This window comes from Galeopterus variegatus, unplaced genomic scaffold, assembly GCF_000696425.1.
Source record: "Galeopterus variegatus unplaced genomic scaffold, G_variegatus-3.0.2 Scaffold722, whole genome shotgun sequence".
Lineage (NCBI taxonomy): Eukaryota > Metazoa > Chordata > Mammalia > Dermoptera > Cynocephalidae > Galeopterus > Galeopterus variegatus.
This window is the reverse complement of record NW_007726833.1, coordinates 409651-423477: the sequence shown is the minus strand read 5'-3', so window position 1 is coordinate 423477 and position 13827 is coordinate 409651. Positions and strand designations below refer to the sequence as shown.

The following is a 13827-nucleotide window of genomic DNA, read 5'->3' as shown; positions in this document are numbered from 1 at the left end:
CCTATTGCTAAAATGCTCTTTAAATCGAGTGTAAGCATTCTATACTTTAGTATAAATTGGGACACTGGGACAACTGAATCTCTTCTCTAGATTGCATTCATTTGATCCAATCCAGAGAAGAAAGAGTGAAGGGAAGAATACAGACTCCTTAGAAATAAAGGAAACAGGGTCATTGTCAGAGCTCTGGGGACTTGGGAAAGGGCCAGGGAAAGGAAATCATCCAGAACAGAAAGATGAGCGAGTACAGGATTCTGCTGAGACCACCACCGACAAGTGTTTTCAGGAGGATGAGAAGACCTTGCAGGGGTCTGCAGGCTTGGGAAGTAACTGCCTGGACATCAGCTGGGCTGCAGATGAAACATCAGAATTTGGTGGGAGAGGAAGGGGAGCATCCCCAAGCTGGGGAAGCTGGTCCTCCATGGACCCCAGCCCCTTACACTACCTACTTAGGATTGCCCGTGGGGAGCCCAGCTGGAGCTGGGTACTGTCTAGCCAATGGCTGAGTGTGCCCAAGCATGAGGCTTGATCCCAAGGGCGTGTCCTCAAGAGAGTACCATGGACTTATGGAGTTCACACTGTCGAGGGGCCGTTCCTCTATCACCCAGCCTTGCTTACAGCTGAGTTCATCTGATGGGATGGGCCCAAAGGCACTTTATATAATAAAGGTTGAACATGTCAACTTCGTAAGCAAAAAAAAAAGAAATAATAAAGGAAAGAATCAATGGTCATTTCCTTTTTTATGAAATCCAGATTTTAAAAAACTTTGCTGAAATCTCTGTATTTATTTCATGGATTTCAGAGGCCTGAAATAATATGAAAGTTCTATTTCTGCAGCCAACAATATATCCTCTTCATGACAAATGATTCATGTTTCTGAATGTCCATAATAAAAAAAATCTAACCCTTCAGCTTTTTCACTGCCCAGTGCTATTTTGGTGGGGTGGGAGTATGTGTGGAGAGGTGTGTCAGTATGTGAGGCGGTCTGTCTCCAATCCCCTGGGGAGCAAGATGGAATAGCAACATGTGTTTAAAAACTTTTGTAATAACCAAAGAACTGAACCAGAACACAGCCATTTGTAATTGCTCTATTTATTAATACACATATCACAAATGTTCACAAATATCAATGCATTCTTGTTGGCATGCTAGACAGAGGCATTATTTTTAAGATCTTTTAAAAATATTTTGACTTTTGCTCCCCCTTCACACTCATTTTTAGATTGATCTGATGAGGTCCTCAATGTCTGTAATGTCAATTCAAGAAACAAATACAGGAAGAAGTAAAATAACACAATAGCAATTAAATGGGAAAAAAACAGAAGTAAAATCATTGCCTTCACGGGAAGCAACAACATAGCTTGTAACAGGATTATACAGGTTTCAACTCAGAAGCAAAGGTGCACTGAACTGCCTACACATACCCAGGTACATAACAATTACGAGCAAGGAGGCCACCTAAAGCTCAACAACAATTTCCTTCATGCATGACATATGTTTTTTCCTCCTCATCACAATTACCAATGTGTCTCTTTACATGTTTTAGGCAGCCTGAAGAAGGTAGGAAAAAGCTTCAATAAAGGGAAAACCAAACCAAAAGAGATTAAGTCAAAAGAACAGATAACTACCGTCTGCTTATCTACATAAAGGTGTGTGGCATTTATCAACCACAGTGAGGAGCTCACAGGAAGCCTCCCATACTACATGCAGGGCCCAGAGAGGCCAGTTATGGTGTGATAACCAGTCACCTATGATGAGCTGCAGTAGGACTGAGTACACACGGAGGAGCTGGCACGCGTGGGGCCTCGGGGTGGGATTCATTAGGACTAGCTGCAGGGGGACCTGGCTACACTCTGTGGCACAACAGGACTTCACAAAATTGACACTACACATAATGCGGCTGAAAGGTGGAGCAGAGATTGGGAGGGAGTGTCATTCAGTTGCACATGGGGGAGGGATGAGGAACAGGGGAAGGGGTAAGGAACAGGGAGAGCAGGGAAGGTGTATTATGTACTGTGCTCTAAACATTCTCTGGAAGTCTTTCAAAGATTGCTGTAGTTCCTTTTTAAAACAGGTCTCTTATTCCGTTGCTCTTGAAAGACTGGGGGAGAAATTAAAACGCAAGTGACTCACGTTAATTAATAAGGATTTGAAGAAAAGGCAACAAGCTGAATTGCCACATTTTTCACAGTAACACAGATCCCACCTCCTCCCCAGCACCACGGAAATGAGATATCTGCACATGGGCAAGTGTCACCAAGATCAGGTAGTTAAGTGACCAGGCAGCACTCCTGCCCACTTACAGGGCAGTATGGGTCCCAAGGGGGAATCCCCCAAATGAACCACTCCCCACTGCCACTTACCTTCTCCTTACACCATCTCATACTGATTGGCTGTGATGAAGCGGGACAGACAGCAGGCCAGCAGCATGCCAATCAACTATAGCCAGAAAGAAAAAGAAAAACAAAAACGAAAATCTCAAGTCACTGAACTACACCCTCCTTTGACCCCTAGATGTATTTTTTTTTAATTTAAAATTCTATTTTTAATTGACTATAAATTGCAATATTTGTGGGGTACAATGTGATGTTTTGATATATATATATATATATATATATCCCTAGATATAATTTTTAACAACCAAGGGCTTCTGTATGTGAATGGGGAAAGGGCACTAGAGAAAAAGATCAAAAGTGATTTCAGTTGTGGGATCTAAGCTGTAGGGAGTCAAAGTGGTGGTACAGGGCCAACTGGAGGTTCTCACAGTGGCCATAAGGTTCCAGCTATTGCTCACTCTGGCCACTGATGAACAACTTTTGACACTTAGTAGTATTAGAGATTGTTCATGTTATGAGAGTAATGAGGAATTAAGTAACAGAATTAGATACTAATTAAAAGGCCAAAATTTAATTCAAAGCCAATAAGCACATGCACTTGGGAGATTTCTCAACATAGTATGATACCCTGACTGCACCAGACTGACAGACTTCTAGTTCTTTCCTTGAAATAAGACTAGAGAAACTATTCTTGACCAGCTACATTTGTCAGTGAGGTAAGAAAGTTGTGGTATGTGAAAGGTAGGCGGGGAAAGGGAAATTGGGGCTTTAAATTCTCTTTGTTTCTCAACCATTTAGATATCTTAAGCCTAAGTATGCTTATCTACACCCAGGGCCCACCCCTAGTTTTTCAGGGGTCTCGGAAACAGTAATAGAGTACCTCCATCGTCTCTGGAGACTCCAGTCCTCCACCTGCCTTTGTGCCTTGACCTAACCTGTGGCACAGGTGAATCTTATAAAAATGGGTGGGCCACTACCAAGATACCCTTAAGCACATCTTGTTCTGCTCATTAGAAACCAAAATTCTCATTCATGAATCTGGAGGATCAGCATTTGTTGGATAGGAGGCCAGTTGTGCATTTGAGTCTAGAGGCAGCTTTCTCTTGGCGAATGCAGTCTTTGCTCCTTAAGCAACTGGGCATGTTTTATTAGATCTGAGGTAGGAATGACCTTTAGAGATAATCTGGTGCAGTGTCACTCCAGGTGTAGCCCCAGGACCAACAGCATCAGCATCACCTGCGACCTTGTTAGAAATGTACATTCTCAGGCCCCATCCCAGACCTGCTGAGTCAGACACTGTGGAGGGTGGAACGCAGAAACCAAGCCTTCCAGGAGAGGGAACCACTCATCCAGTCCACCTAGTCACCATTATCTTACAGGTGAAGCACCTACAACCACACCAGATCCCACTGGTTGGTTAGGGAAACACTTGAACTCCCTTCGGCTTGCTCTTAACCCACACATGAAGGTTCCAGTCCCTGATTGTTATCTTCCTTTTTAAAATTGAAATTGTGCTACATAATATGCAAACTTTAACCTCTGTCAGGTGAGGAAAAATCATCACCTTATTGGACTCACCCTGTCTCCTACCAAGGCTTTGGTCAACATCATTTTGTGCCACAAAATGCACAGTATCATGCAATTATCACCAAGTGGCCCAAGGTACCAAGGCTGCAACCTCCATATTCTGCCAAATGAGAAACTAAAATCTCCCATTGAGTGCAAGGACTTTGAACCTTATAGCTTGTCCCTTTTTATTAGAACTTCCATTTTCTGGGACCAACAAACACCAGAACTCACTTGATACTGTAAAAAAAAATCAGATTCCAGCCAAAAAACAAACAAGTATCAGAGGTACATAACACATTAAGGCATAACAAATTATTCAGTCTTTTCTACAACTCTGTGCAATATTACCATCCCAATTTTCCAGATAAGAAAACAGGTTTAGGGGAGGGTAAAGAATCAAACTACACAAAGCATAGGGTTGTACCGTCTTCCCCTATGTAAGATTAGCCCCAGCTTTGCCCTGCCCTATACATGGAAATTATAAACAGGTCTCCTCAAGGGTCCAAAAAAGAATTATTGGCACATAATGAATCATCCCAGCAGCCCTAGCAGAAGCCATGCAGGGGTGAAGGTCAGTGTATGGATGGGAAGATGTAGGATCTGTATTTTTTTGATGAGTACCTTTTTCCTTCTATTTCCACAGACTCGAATCCTTTCATTATAAAAGCATAAAATGAATTCCCTTTAGGTGCTACCTGAGGCAGGAACAAGGGCGATCTTTGGCCTTAACATATAATACAGTAGACCAGGTAAGGTGGTTGGAATTGTAATTCTGGATCTCCAGTGGCTGCCCAACCTCAAGCAAGCCACTCGACCCTACCCTTCTAGAAAACAGCTCTACTGTCTCCACTCAGGACTAGGACATTCCATGATATGGAATATTAATCTATCCTAACATTTTCCAAGTCTAGCAAAGCCCTGGGTCTGTTTACCTCGGATACAGAAGTACTAAATACATATGCCCAGAGTACACTCTACCCCATCATGTGCACGCACACATACGGCCAAATCAAGGCGGGTAGCAGTGTCACAAATACAAGTGTCCAGGCCCAGACACTCCATGGCTCTTCCATGCCATTTTGGGGTGGGGGTAATGTGTGCACATGCATGCGTGCATGTTCACTCGCTCTCTCTCCCCAAGCCCTCTTGAGTGAAACAGAAGTTGCCAAAGGTGCAGGGAAGCGGTACCTACCAAAACACATTCAACCTCCTGGTATAAATTTATAGGGCAGCAGAACCTGCCCAACAAATCTAGACAAATGGGCTTTTCCTTGAGAGGGCAAACACAATGGAAGTTTGTGGAGAGAAGTATTAAATGATTGACAAAACCTTGCTGTGCAAAAAACAGAACTCAAAGGCTTTAAATTGGCTAAGTTAGCTAACGGGACAAAGTTTTTACCCAGTCTATTAAAAGGCTAGACTCAGCTTAGGGTTCCTTGTACTTTATACCACCTTTAATCTCTGAGACGATAGATGTGCAAGGCCAGTTTCTTCCAACATATGATAGCATGGAGGTCATAAGAGCAGGCCAGGAAAAGGGCAAGGAGGAGGTGGAGGGCAGGTGAAGGAAAGGGAGAAAAAGAAAGCTCTGTTCTCTCCTACCCACTTTGGCCTCTCTGTACCTTCTGATCAGTAGAGCCTGCTTTATTACAGAAAGGTCAAGGCATAGGCCAACGCAATTGATTCATCGATATCAGCCAACATTTGCTAAGTTTTACTATGACACTGGCTTTAAAATTTCTGAACACATGTAGCTAAAAGCTTTGCTTCTGGGCCACTGACCATGATCGACAGGCTGATTCTTCCTGAACAGGCATCTGATAGGTAGTTGCCATTGTCTATTGGCATCTGGAAGCCGACTTCAGCTTCCAAGAACCCTGAGGCTGCTGGCACCATAAACAGCTGCATTTCTTAGTGCATCTGGCTGGTAAAAGCCAGCTCTGGCCATTCCTCTCCCTACCCTAAGCTGAGAACAGCAGATCTGAAGTCTCTACCTGGCTGGACCTGCCTGTCTGGCCACATGGGTGAGTGGTAATGGATGTTTGATGCCACTAGGTATTGTGTTTTGTTTTCTCATCCCAACAACTATGTGGTACCTTGATGAGACCTAAACTCACAACAGAGAGTTTCTGTTTTGGGCTTTCTTGGGCCAAAGCTCCTCTCTCGCGCTGTCCCAGAAGGCCACAGAGCATATTCAACAATCCCCAAGGGAGGAATTTCTTTAAGGTAGCATAGAGAGATTAATGTTCATCAGGCCAGATAACCATTTGTCTAAGCATAAATTCCTTCATAGGAATGTGTGGGAGAGAAGTAGAAGAGAGGTATTAATCAGGTTCTTCATGACTTGGAGAAGGATCCATTTGACCTGATTCATCTCACTCATGAAAATAGGATCCACCTCCCCATCACACACACACTCATGGCCACATGTGAATATTTTTGGATAAGATGTTTCAAACATGAGATTCCAGGTTCTTTGAGTTTCTCTTCTCCTCACATACAGTATTGGCATCATGTCCCTTTATGGTTCTAGAATAGCCATTAGGGAAGATGTCAGCAATATTTTTTCCTCCAAGTGGACAGTCCTCCTCAAATAGCAAACATAAGTCTGCCCTCTCCATGTTAACAACCCAATGCTACACATACATGTGTTAAAGAAACTGTATATCAAGTGTATCCTGCACATTTGCCTCATTCATGAGTTTGGGGATCTTCTAAAATGTTCCCCAGTCATAACAGATGACAATGTTACTGAGTGTTATTGAAATACTACAGCAACCGGAAGAAAGTTCAGGGCAGCAAGTGCTTTTGAACAGTGTCTGGAGTTCCTCGGCATTGTTTGTAACCCCACTCTGGTTTGTCTGTGTATTGGCATGTTGAGGTTTAAATCACTCCACAGGCTACACAAAAACAAAGCATGGTAAAAAAGAATTTTGAAATCGTAATAAGAAACACACTCATGTTGGCTGAGTCCACACAATCTAGTGAGATGAAATATCACAATGGTTTTTGTAACTGCTAGGAAGAAAAGATTTCTACCTTTCTAAGGCTCAGTTGCCTACTTGCAAAAACAAACTATCAGGCTAAGGTTCTATTCCTTGATCTAAGTGAGGGTTGCACAGGTATATTCATTTTGTGATAATTTATTAAGCTGTAAGCTTATAATTTATGTACTTTACTGTACATTCCATATTTCAATAAAAAATGTTTTAGGAACAGACTTGATTAACATTAAAGTGTATCTGGATTGCTAAGTAGGAGTGACAGAGGTACAGACAATATGAGATAGCCTATATAAAGATTAGAGCTGTGGAAATATTACTGAGACAACATTAATTGAGCTTTGTTTAAAAAATCAATCTGTTGGTCTGAAAAAAATTTAAGTTAAACATAAACAAAGTTTTTATTTAGTTGCTAAGTATACATGTCAATCTTTCTACCCATAGCAATATTAAAGCAAGGTTATATCATTTGGCTGGGAGATCAGAAGCCTGTGGGACAGTACCCTGCCTGGGGGAGGTGGGCTAAATTTTAGATTAAGCTTAATCTTGTTCCATCCTTGAGTATGTGTAGTTGACTCAATTTGCATAATTCTATTATTTTTTAGAAGGTAAGTAGAGATGAAGGGATATAAAATTTAATACACAAAAATTTGGTTTCCTCTCAAAATAGTCAAACCTGGAGATTAAAATAATGATCACAAGATGAAGTTTGCTAAATTTAGGCTTTCTTTAAAGGGAAAAATTTCATGCATAATCCACAGGAACTAAGAACAAAGAGGGGACAGGTCAACCAGGAAACAAGCCTTCCTCAAATCCAGATCAACCATTTGATGTTTTGAGTTGTTTATGCTCCAATTAAGCCAGCATGTTGTTCAGTTAACCTCCATTTGACCTATAGAAGAAACAAGTTGTTTTTCTGGAGCTAGTCATTAGTTGAACTGTAACCGATATTCCCTTGATGATAAAACTTCATTTAAGTTGAAAAAGGAAAATCAATAAACAGATGACCTGAGGACTAACGAGTAAGGAGCTCTGACCCCATCTATCAACTTTCCCCAAGGCATAGGGAAGGCAGGCTGAGAATCTGGAGCCAGGGAGGCAAACTAGAGCAGAATGCAGGGGAAAGGCCAGACTAGGCCTTATATGAGCTACCTGGGAGAATGCAATTCCAAATGCCACTCCAGCGATGATTCCCATGTTGGTCTCCATGAAACTGGTCACCAGATCATAACAACCCTGGAAACAGAGACACACAGTCCTCAGAGACACGTTTTACCCAGGCCAGGTCCAACTACCTGCATTTGCAACACTCTTACACATACTCCAACTTTAATTTAGCAAATATGATTGTAACTCTCTAGGAATTTACTAGCATTTTTTTCAAACATTAAAACAAAATGAACAAAAATTTCAAACATACAAAAAAAGTATAGAAAAAAGTACTGCAATGAACCCCCATCCATGTGCCCAGCCCCCTCACATCCCAACATATAGCCAATTTTGTTTTATCTCAATCTCTCCAATTCCCATCCCTTGCTTGGATTATTTTAAAACAAATCCCAGAAGCGGAATTCCATCCACAAATACTTCAGCAGTAGGATTAAATTTAGCAAATAATCTGTAAAATCTACAAAATAAACACCACAGAGTTACAGAGGTCAATGTGAACAGATGAAAAGGCATCCCACATTCTTGAACAGGAAACCTCAGCATTATAAACATAGTTACTAGCATTTTAACAATGAATGATAAAATCTTGGATAAACAAAATGAAATCATCTGGCTAGAGGGAGGTGTTTGGATACCTGCCAACTTTATGGAGTTTTAGGATTCTTCCTAAGGAGACTTAAGATTTCTTTAATAGGAAAAAATTTATGTTCTAGAGTCATCTCCTCCAAAAATTTACTATGTGGCCTTGAACAAGTCACTTCCCCTTTCTGGATGGCAATAATTTTATCTATAAAATAAAGTGAATTTCTCTTGAACATATACAATCTTTAAATGTTGTGATTTAAACCAATAATTATCACCAATTTCAATGTTAGTTTAAAACTAATTAATTTCCATTCTGTAAAATGAATGGTGTGGTTGGAGTTTAACAATGTTGCTGAACAAGTTTTTTTGTTGCTGTTATTCTGGATTACATTTTGTCGACACAATCCAGGAACAAAACACTAAATTTTGTGGATCACCCATAATGTAAAGGCAGAAAATGACTTTTACGTCAAACAGCAGTGAGGGAGCATGTGAGGGAGCATGTGAGGGAGCGAGGGAGGGGGAGAGAGGGAGGGGGAGAGAGGGAGGGAGGGGGAGAGAAAGAGAGACCGACACCACAATAATACATTGAACATTCAGGAGAGAAGAAATCTATGGTTACTAGAGGTGGAAAGGGAGATAGGTGTTTAGAGGGAAATTGCGTAAGGGGCACAAAGAATAATTATGACTTGTAATAATGAATATGCTATCAAAAGATGAAATTCTCATATTTCGTTGAAGGTTTTTGCATCTATATTCATAAGGAACATTGTTTTTTACTTTTCTTTTCTTGTCATGTCTTTACAGGTTTTGTTAACAGAGTAGTACTGGCCACATAGAGTTTTTAGGCAGAGTTCCCTTCTATTCTCTCCTTTAGAAGACTTTACAAAATATTCATGTTCATTCTTTAAATGGTTGGTAGAACTCACCAATAAAGCCATGTGGTATGATGTGCTCATTTGGGGAGGTTTTTGATTATTTGTGTGTGTGTGTGTGTGTGTGTGTGTGTGTGTGTGTGTGTGTGTGTGTGTGTGTAAGTATATTTATTTGGAACTGGCCAAATCCACCTAGAGTCTTGAACGGCATAGTCTTTTTCCAGTTTTCTGAAAAACGGCTTCAACTTGAATGTATAAAATCTGTGAAAAGTAAGGACATTAATTTTATAAACAGGGTTAAGGTGGTTCTTGTTTATCAAGAAAGGCACACTAAGTTGTAATAACATCTGAAGAACAACAACCAAAAAAACCTAACCATGTTTCTCATTATTATATTCAAAATTTAACAATTCTCATAGCTAGTGAAAATTCTGCCAATGCTGTATCTTCTAAGTGATATTTTTTTTTATATTCACAGTCTGTTTGCAGAGAAAAATGTGCATTACCTTACCAGCAGTGCTTTGCCACGTGTTTTCAATGCAATTGACAAATTATACTCCTTGGTTATCTGATGCAAATTTGAAAGGCAGAGTGGGGTGGGAAAGGAAATATATTAATGCTTGTGGGGAGTTCTGAAATTTGATTCTCTATAGTAGAAGCTTGCTAATTTCACTTTTATTAGTGAAACTATATATCACACTATTTTTCAAAAGGTAGTACAAGGGAGAAGAGTTTGGGTTAGGAAGAAGACAAAGCAGGAAGAGAAGTGGATATTCTAACACTTTCCCAAATGGTAGTAGCTAAGACTGTTTTGTCATGCTGTGCTGTCCATCATTACTGTAACTTCTCACAGTAATGATCCGGGGGAGGAATGAGGTACAGACCAGCACCTCAAGATATGGAAACGCAAATCCACCTAACCACTCAACTCAGAAAGAAGCAAGGTGGGCTGTTTTCTTACTCTGCGAAAACAGTTTAGCATAGATTTCTTTTCTGTGAGTTTCAATTCCACACCTAAGCTGAATATTCATTTTTCTAAAGTATGATTTCTACTCCATTTTAGGAGATTTTAGAGTCAGTCACATTATTGTTGACAAGGCCACTCCAGCCAGTAAGAAAAACCAGGGGGAAAAAAAAGAGAAAAAAAAAAAACTGTGGCAAAATAGTTCTCTTTAAACCTTGCTCCTCAGTGTGTGGTTCTTAAATGAGCAGCATCACATCACCTGGGAGCCTGTTAGAAATGTCGAATTAAAGGCTCCTCCCCCCCAGACCTCCTGGAGCAGAATCTGCCAAATCCCTGGGTTATTCATTTTTAATATGAATTTTTAATGAATTTTAACAATATCTCCAGATGCTTCACATGCCCATTAAAGCTTAAGCACTCCTCTATTAAAAAAGTTCCCTCACTATTTTTTACTCCAAATAAAAAAGCAAATTAATGAATCATATCTGTTATAGGATTACTTGAAATGGGAAGATGAAAGGGATTTATCTTTTTTGTTATTTAAACAATATGAGGGTGTACTTCACAAAGTTCATGAAAAAATAATAACGAATCTTTCAGTCAGCTTTCTGAAGTACCCTCATAGAAGACCAATGTTGAAATAAATGCTTTCCATCTCTGGATTTTTCTCTATCATTCATCATGTAAACCTAAAAGCCCATTTTCCAGGTCTCACCATAGATCCGCTGCAAGAACTGCTTTGATACTATAGCCACAGGCCATGTATGCATTCAACCTTAAGGTCTCCTCTAAACCATGATCTTATCTACCCACAACAATCTCTCTCAATTTCCTAATATGAAAACCTGGTTGTCAGATGTGAGATAAATCTACAGAGACCTGCTAAGTATCCTAGGAAACAGTCGAAAACAGAACATTTAATTTGCTCACCCTCTCAACATGTCTAAATCAACAGTCACCACTGAAAAAACATCCGCAAGTGACAGAGTTAACTATTAGGAGTAGGCTTCTCTGTACCTGCCAACCAGAATAACTCTCTCTCTTTCCCTTGCTCTTACAAACTGTCAAAGAATTCTGATGGAGTAGGGGCTCAGCCAATGCTATTAGCCAACCAGACCTGAAGACATTCCATCATTCTGCTAGCCAAACCAAAATAAACCTGTCCCGCAGACCGAACAATAAATATTCGGTTTAAGTGTTCACACCTCCCTCCTGCTCTCTCCCAGTTATCTGTGCAAGGTAGGTTCCAGGCTTCCAGGTAAGAGCCAAGAATCATCTTTTTGTGCTATCAGAGTGTAGGGTTCAAGACACCAAAAAATCTACAGGGATGATCCATTTATTCTAACTCACAAGATTGCATATAACTAGAATGCAACAGTAGTTAAGGCTCATGGGGGAAGGAGTCAGTAGGGAGGTGATATAAAAATTGTGACTCTAACCCATATTATTGCCTATGTAGCTTTAGCCTGCACAAATTGTAACAGAGAAATATGAACTTTAAGCTAACCTCCACAAATTATTCCTGTAAGCACTGTACGAGGTAAACATTTCTAAAGGTATTTTAAGTAAAACAGCTTTTTAGAGCTCAAAGCAGAACTAGACACACATTGCAGGGGCCAGCCGGCCTCAAGGACTAACCAGCCCTCTTATCTTCAGGACACCTGGCAGAGCCCAAGTGATTAAAAAAAAAATTAAACAGTCCCTTATCGGTGGGGGCTAGCCTGTTAAGCCTGACCATGAAAAAAAAGTCTTTGTCCAAAGAAAGTGTATAAAAACTCTCATGTCAAAGAGCTCGGGGCCGCTTATGAAAAACGTGACCCAGCATATGCTGAATAAACACCTCTTGCTTAAATTGCAGCGATCTCTTGTCTTGTGGTCTCTGTGAGGCGAGTCACTTCGGCGTGTAGGATTTGTGCCCAGGGCACAGATCTTACAGAGGCAGGGCTAACATTTACGAGCATCTACTACTACTATCTCCACCCCATCCCAATCTCCCACCTTTTATAAATGAGGTGTCTGAGACTCAGACAGGGGAAACAATTTGTCTCAGAGGTTCATATGAGCATTAAATGAGAATGTCTAATGAATCTTAGTAAACGAACTTCTGTTTTCATTCACTTTTTCTCCTCTGAGGGAGCCAGGTTGGAGAGTAAAAAGGAAGTGAGAGAGAAGTTAAGCACCTCTTCCAAGTACTTGAGGTGCCCAGGGAAATATAAAATAGGATTGTAGCAGGGAGGCAAGGAGTAAGGTCAATGTGTAGGTTATCAACGAAATGAAAAAATGCTACCTTATCTTTCTTTCTGGAAATAATTGTAAGGATTATAGATGCAGTATAGGATATGTCTCTAAACTTGCCTTTAGATATTAACAAAACATTTTCCCTACAAGGATCTGCTGCATCATTTCTAATAATAGGCAATATGATATAGTAGAAGACAAACTTTACCATCATCATCGTTACATTTACATTACAGTTAACATCATTATAGTTAACATTTATCACATCCTTAATCTGTGCCAGGCACAGTGCTTTAGATACTTTATATCATTCAATCCTCATATCAACCCTAATGGGCAAGAACTATTATTATCCCCATTTTACAGATGGGAGAAGCAAGACTGAGAAAGGTCAAGTAACTTGATCAAGATCACACAATCAGCAAGTGGATTAGCCAGAATTTAAACTGGAGTCTGACTCCAGAACCTGTAATGTTGACTTCTGGGTCCTCATCTTTAACAAAAGAGGAAGAAGTTTTGATTTAAAAAAAAAAAGAAAAGACTTCCACCAAATTTGAAGGGTGCTGCTTTTACGAATGACCTCCTGAAGCTTTGTTATGCCAAATATCTCACCTGCCATAGAGCATGTCTTGCCTTCCATAAATTGGAGCATCCAGCACATGCCAGGTATGCTTGGCACTTCATAAAATGGCAGCATAATGATACAAATGAGTGCTCAATGGGGATGTCCATGAAGAAGCCAGCAGTCACCTTATTAACTAATAAGAAGTGAAGGAGGGGCCGGCCCCGTGGCTCATTCGGGAGAGTGCAGCGCTGGTAGCACCAAGGCCACGGGTTCAGATCCTATATAGGGATGGCCAGTGTGCTCACTGGCTGAGCATGGTGCAGACCACACCTTGCTGAGGGTTGTGATCCCCTTACCGGTCAGGGGGAAAAAAAAAAAAAAGTGAAGGAGGCTGCAAAGTTTGGGTTCATAAGAAAATTCCAGTAGGAACAGATGGACTCTTAGCTAAGACAAGAAGCTATCAGTACTGAATTTTACTGAACTACATCAATAACAAAGTAGTAAGCCTAGAATGACAAAATAAGCT

General features: G+C 40.6%; 1 protein-coding gene across 1 annotated transcript in view; it reads right to left on the bottom strand.

The window, feature by feature from the left end:
• Window positions 1–1071: 1071 nt before the first annotated feature.
• TSPAN7 (tetraspanin 7) overlaps window positions 1072–13827 on the bottom strand; it is a 125147-nt gene continuing 112391 nt past the window's right edge. The window contains exons 6-8 of the mRNA XM_008571792.1: window positions 8057–8140; window positions 2361–2436; window positions 1072–2098 (exon numbers count right to left, since the gene is read on the bottom strand). Coding sequence (XP_008570014.1) covers window positions 2368–2436; window positions 8057–8140 — 153 coding nt within the window. The 3' untranslated portion in view covers window positions 1072–2098; window positions 2361–2367. The remainder of the gene's footprint in view (window positions 2099–2360; window positions 2437–8056; window positions 8141–13827) is intronic.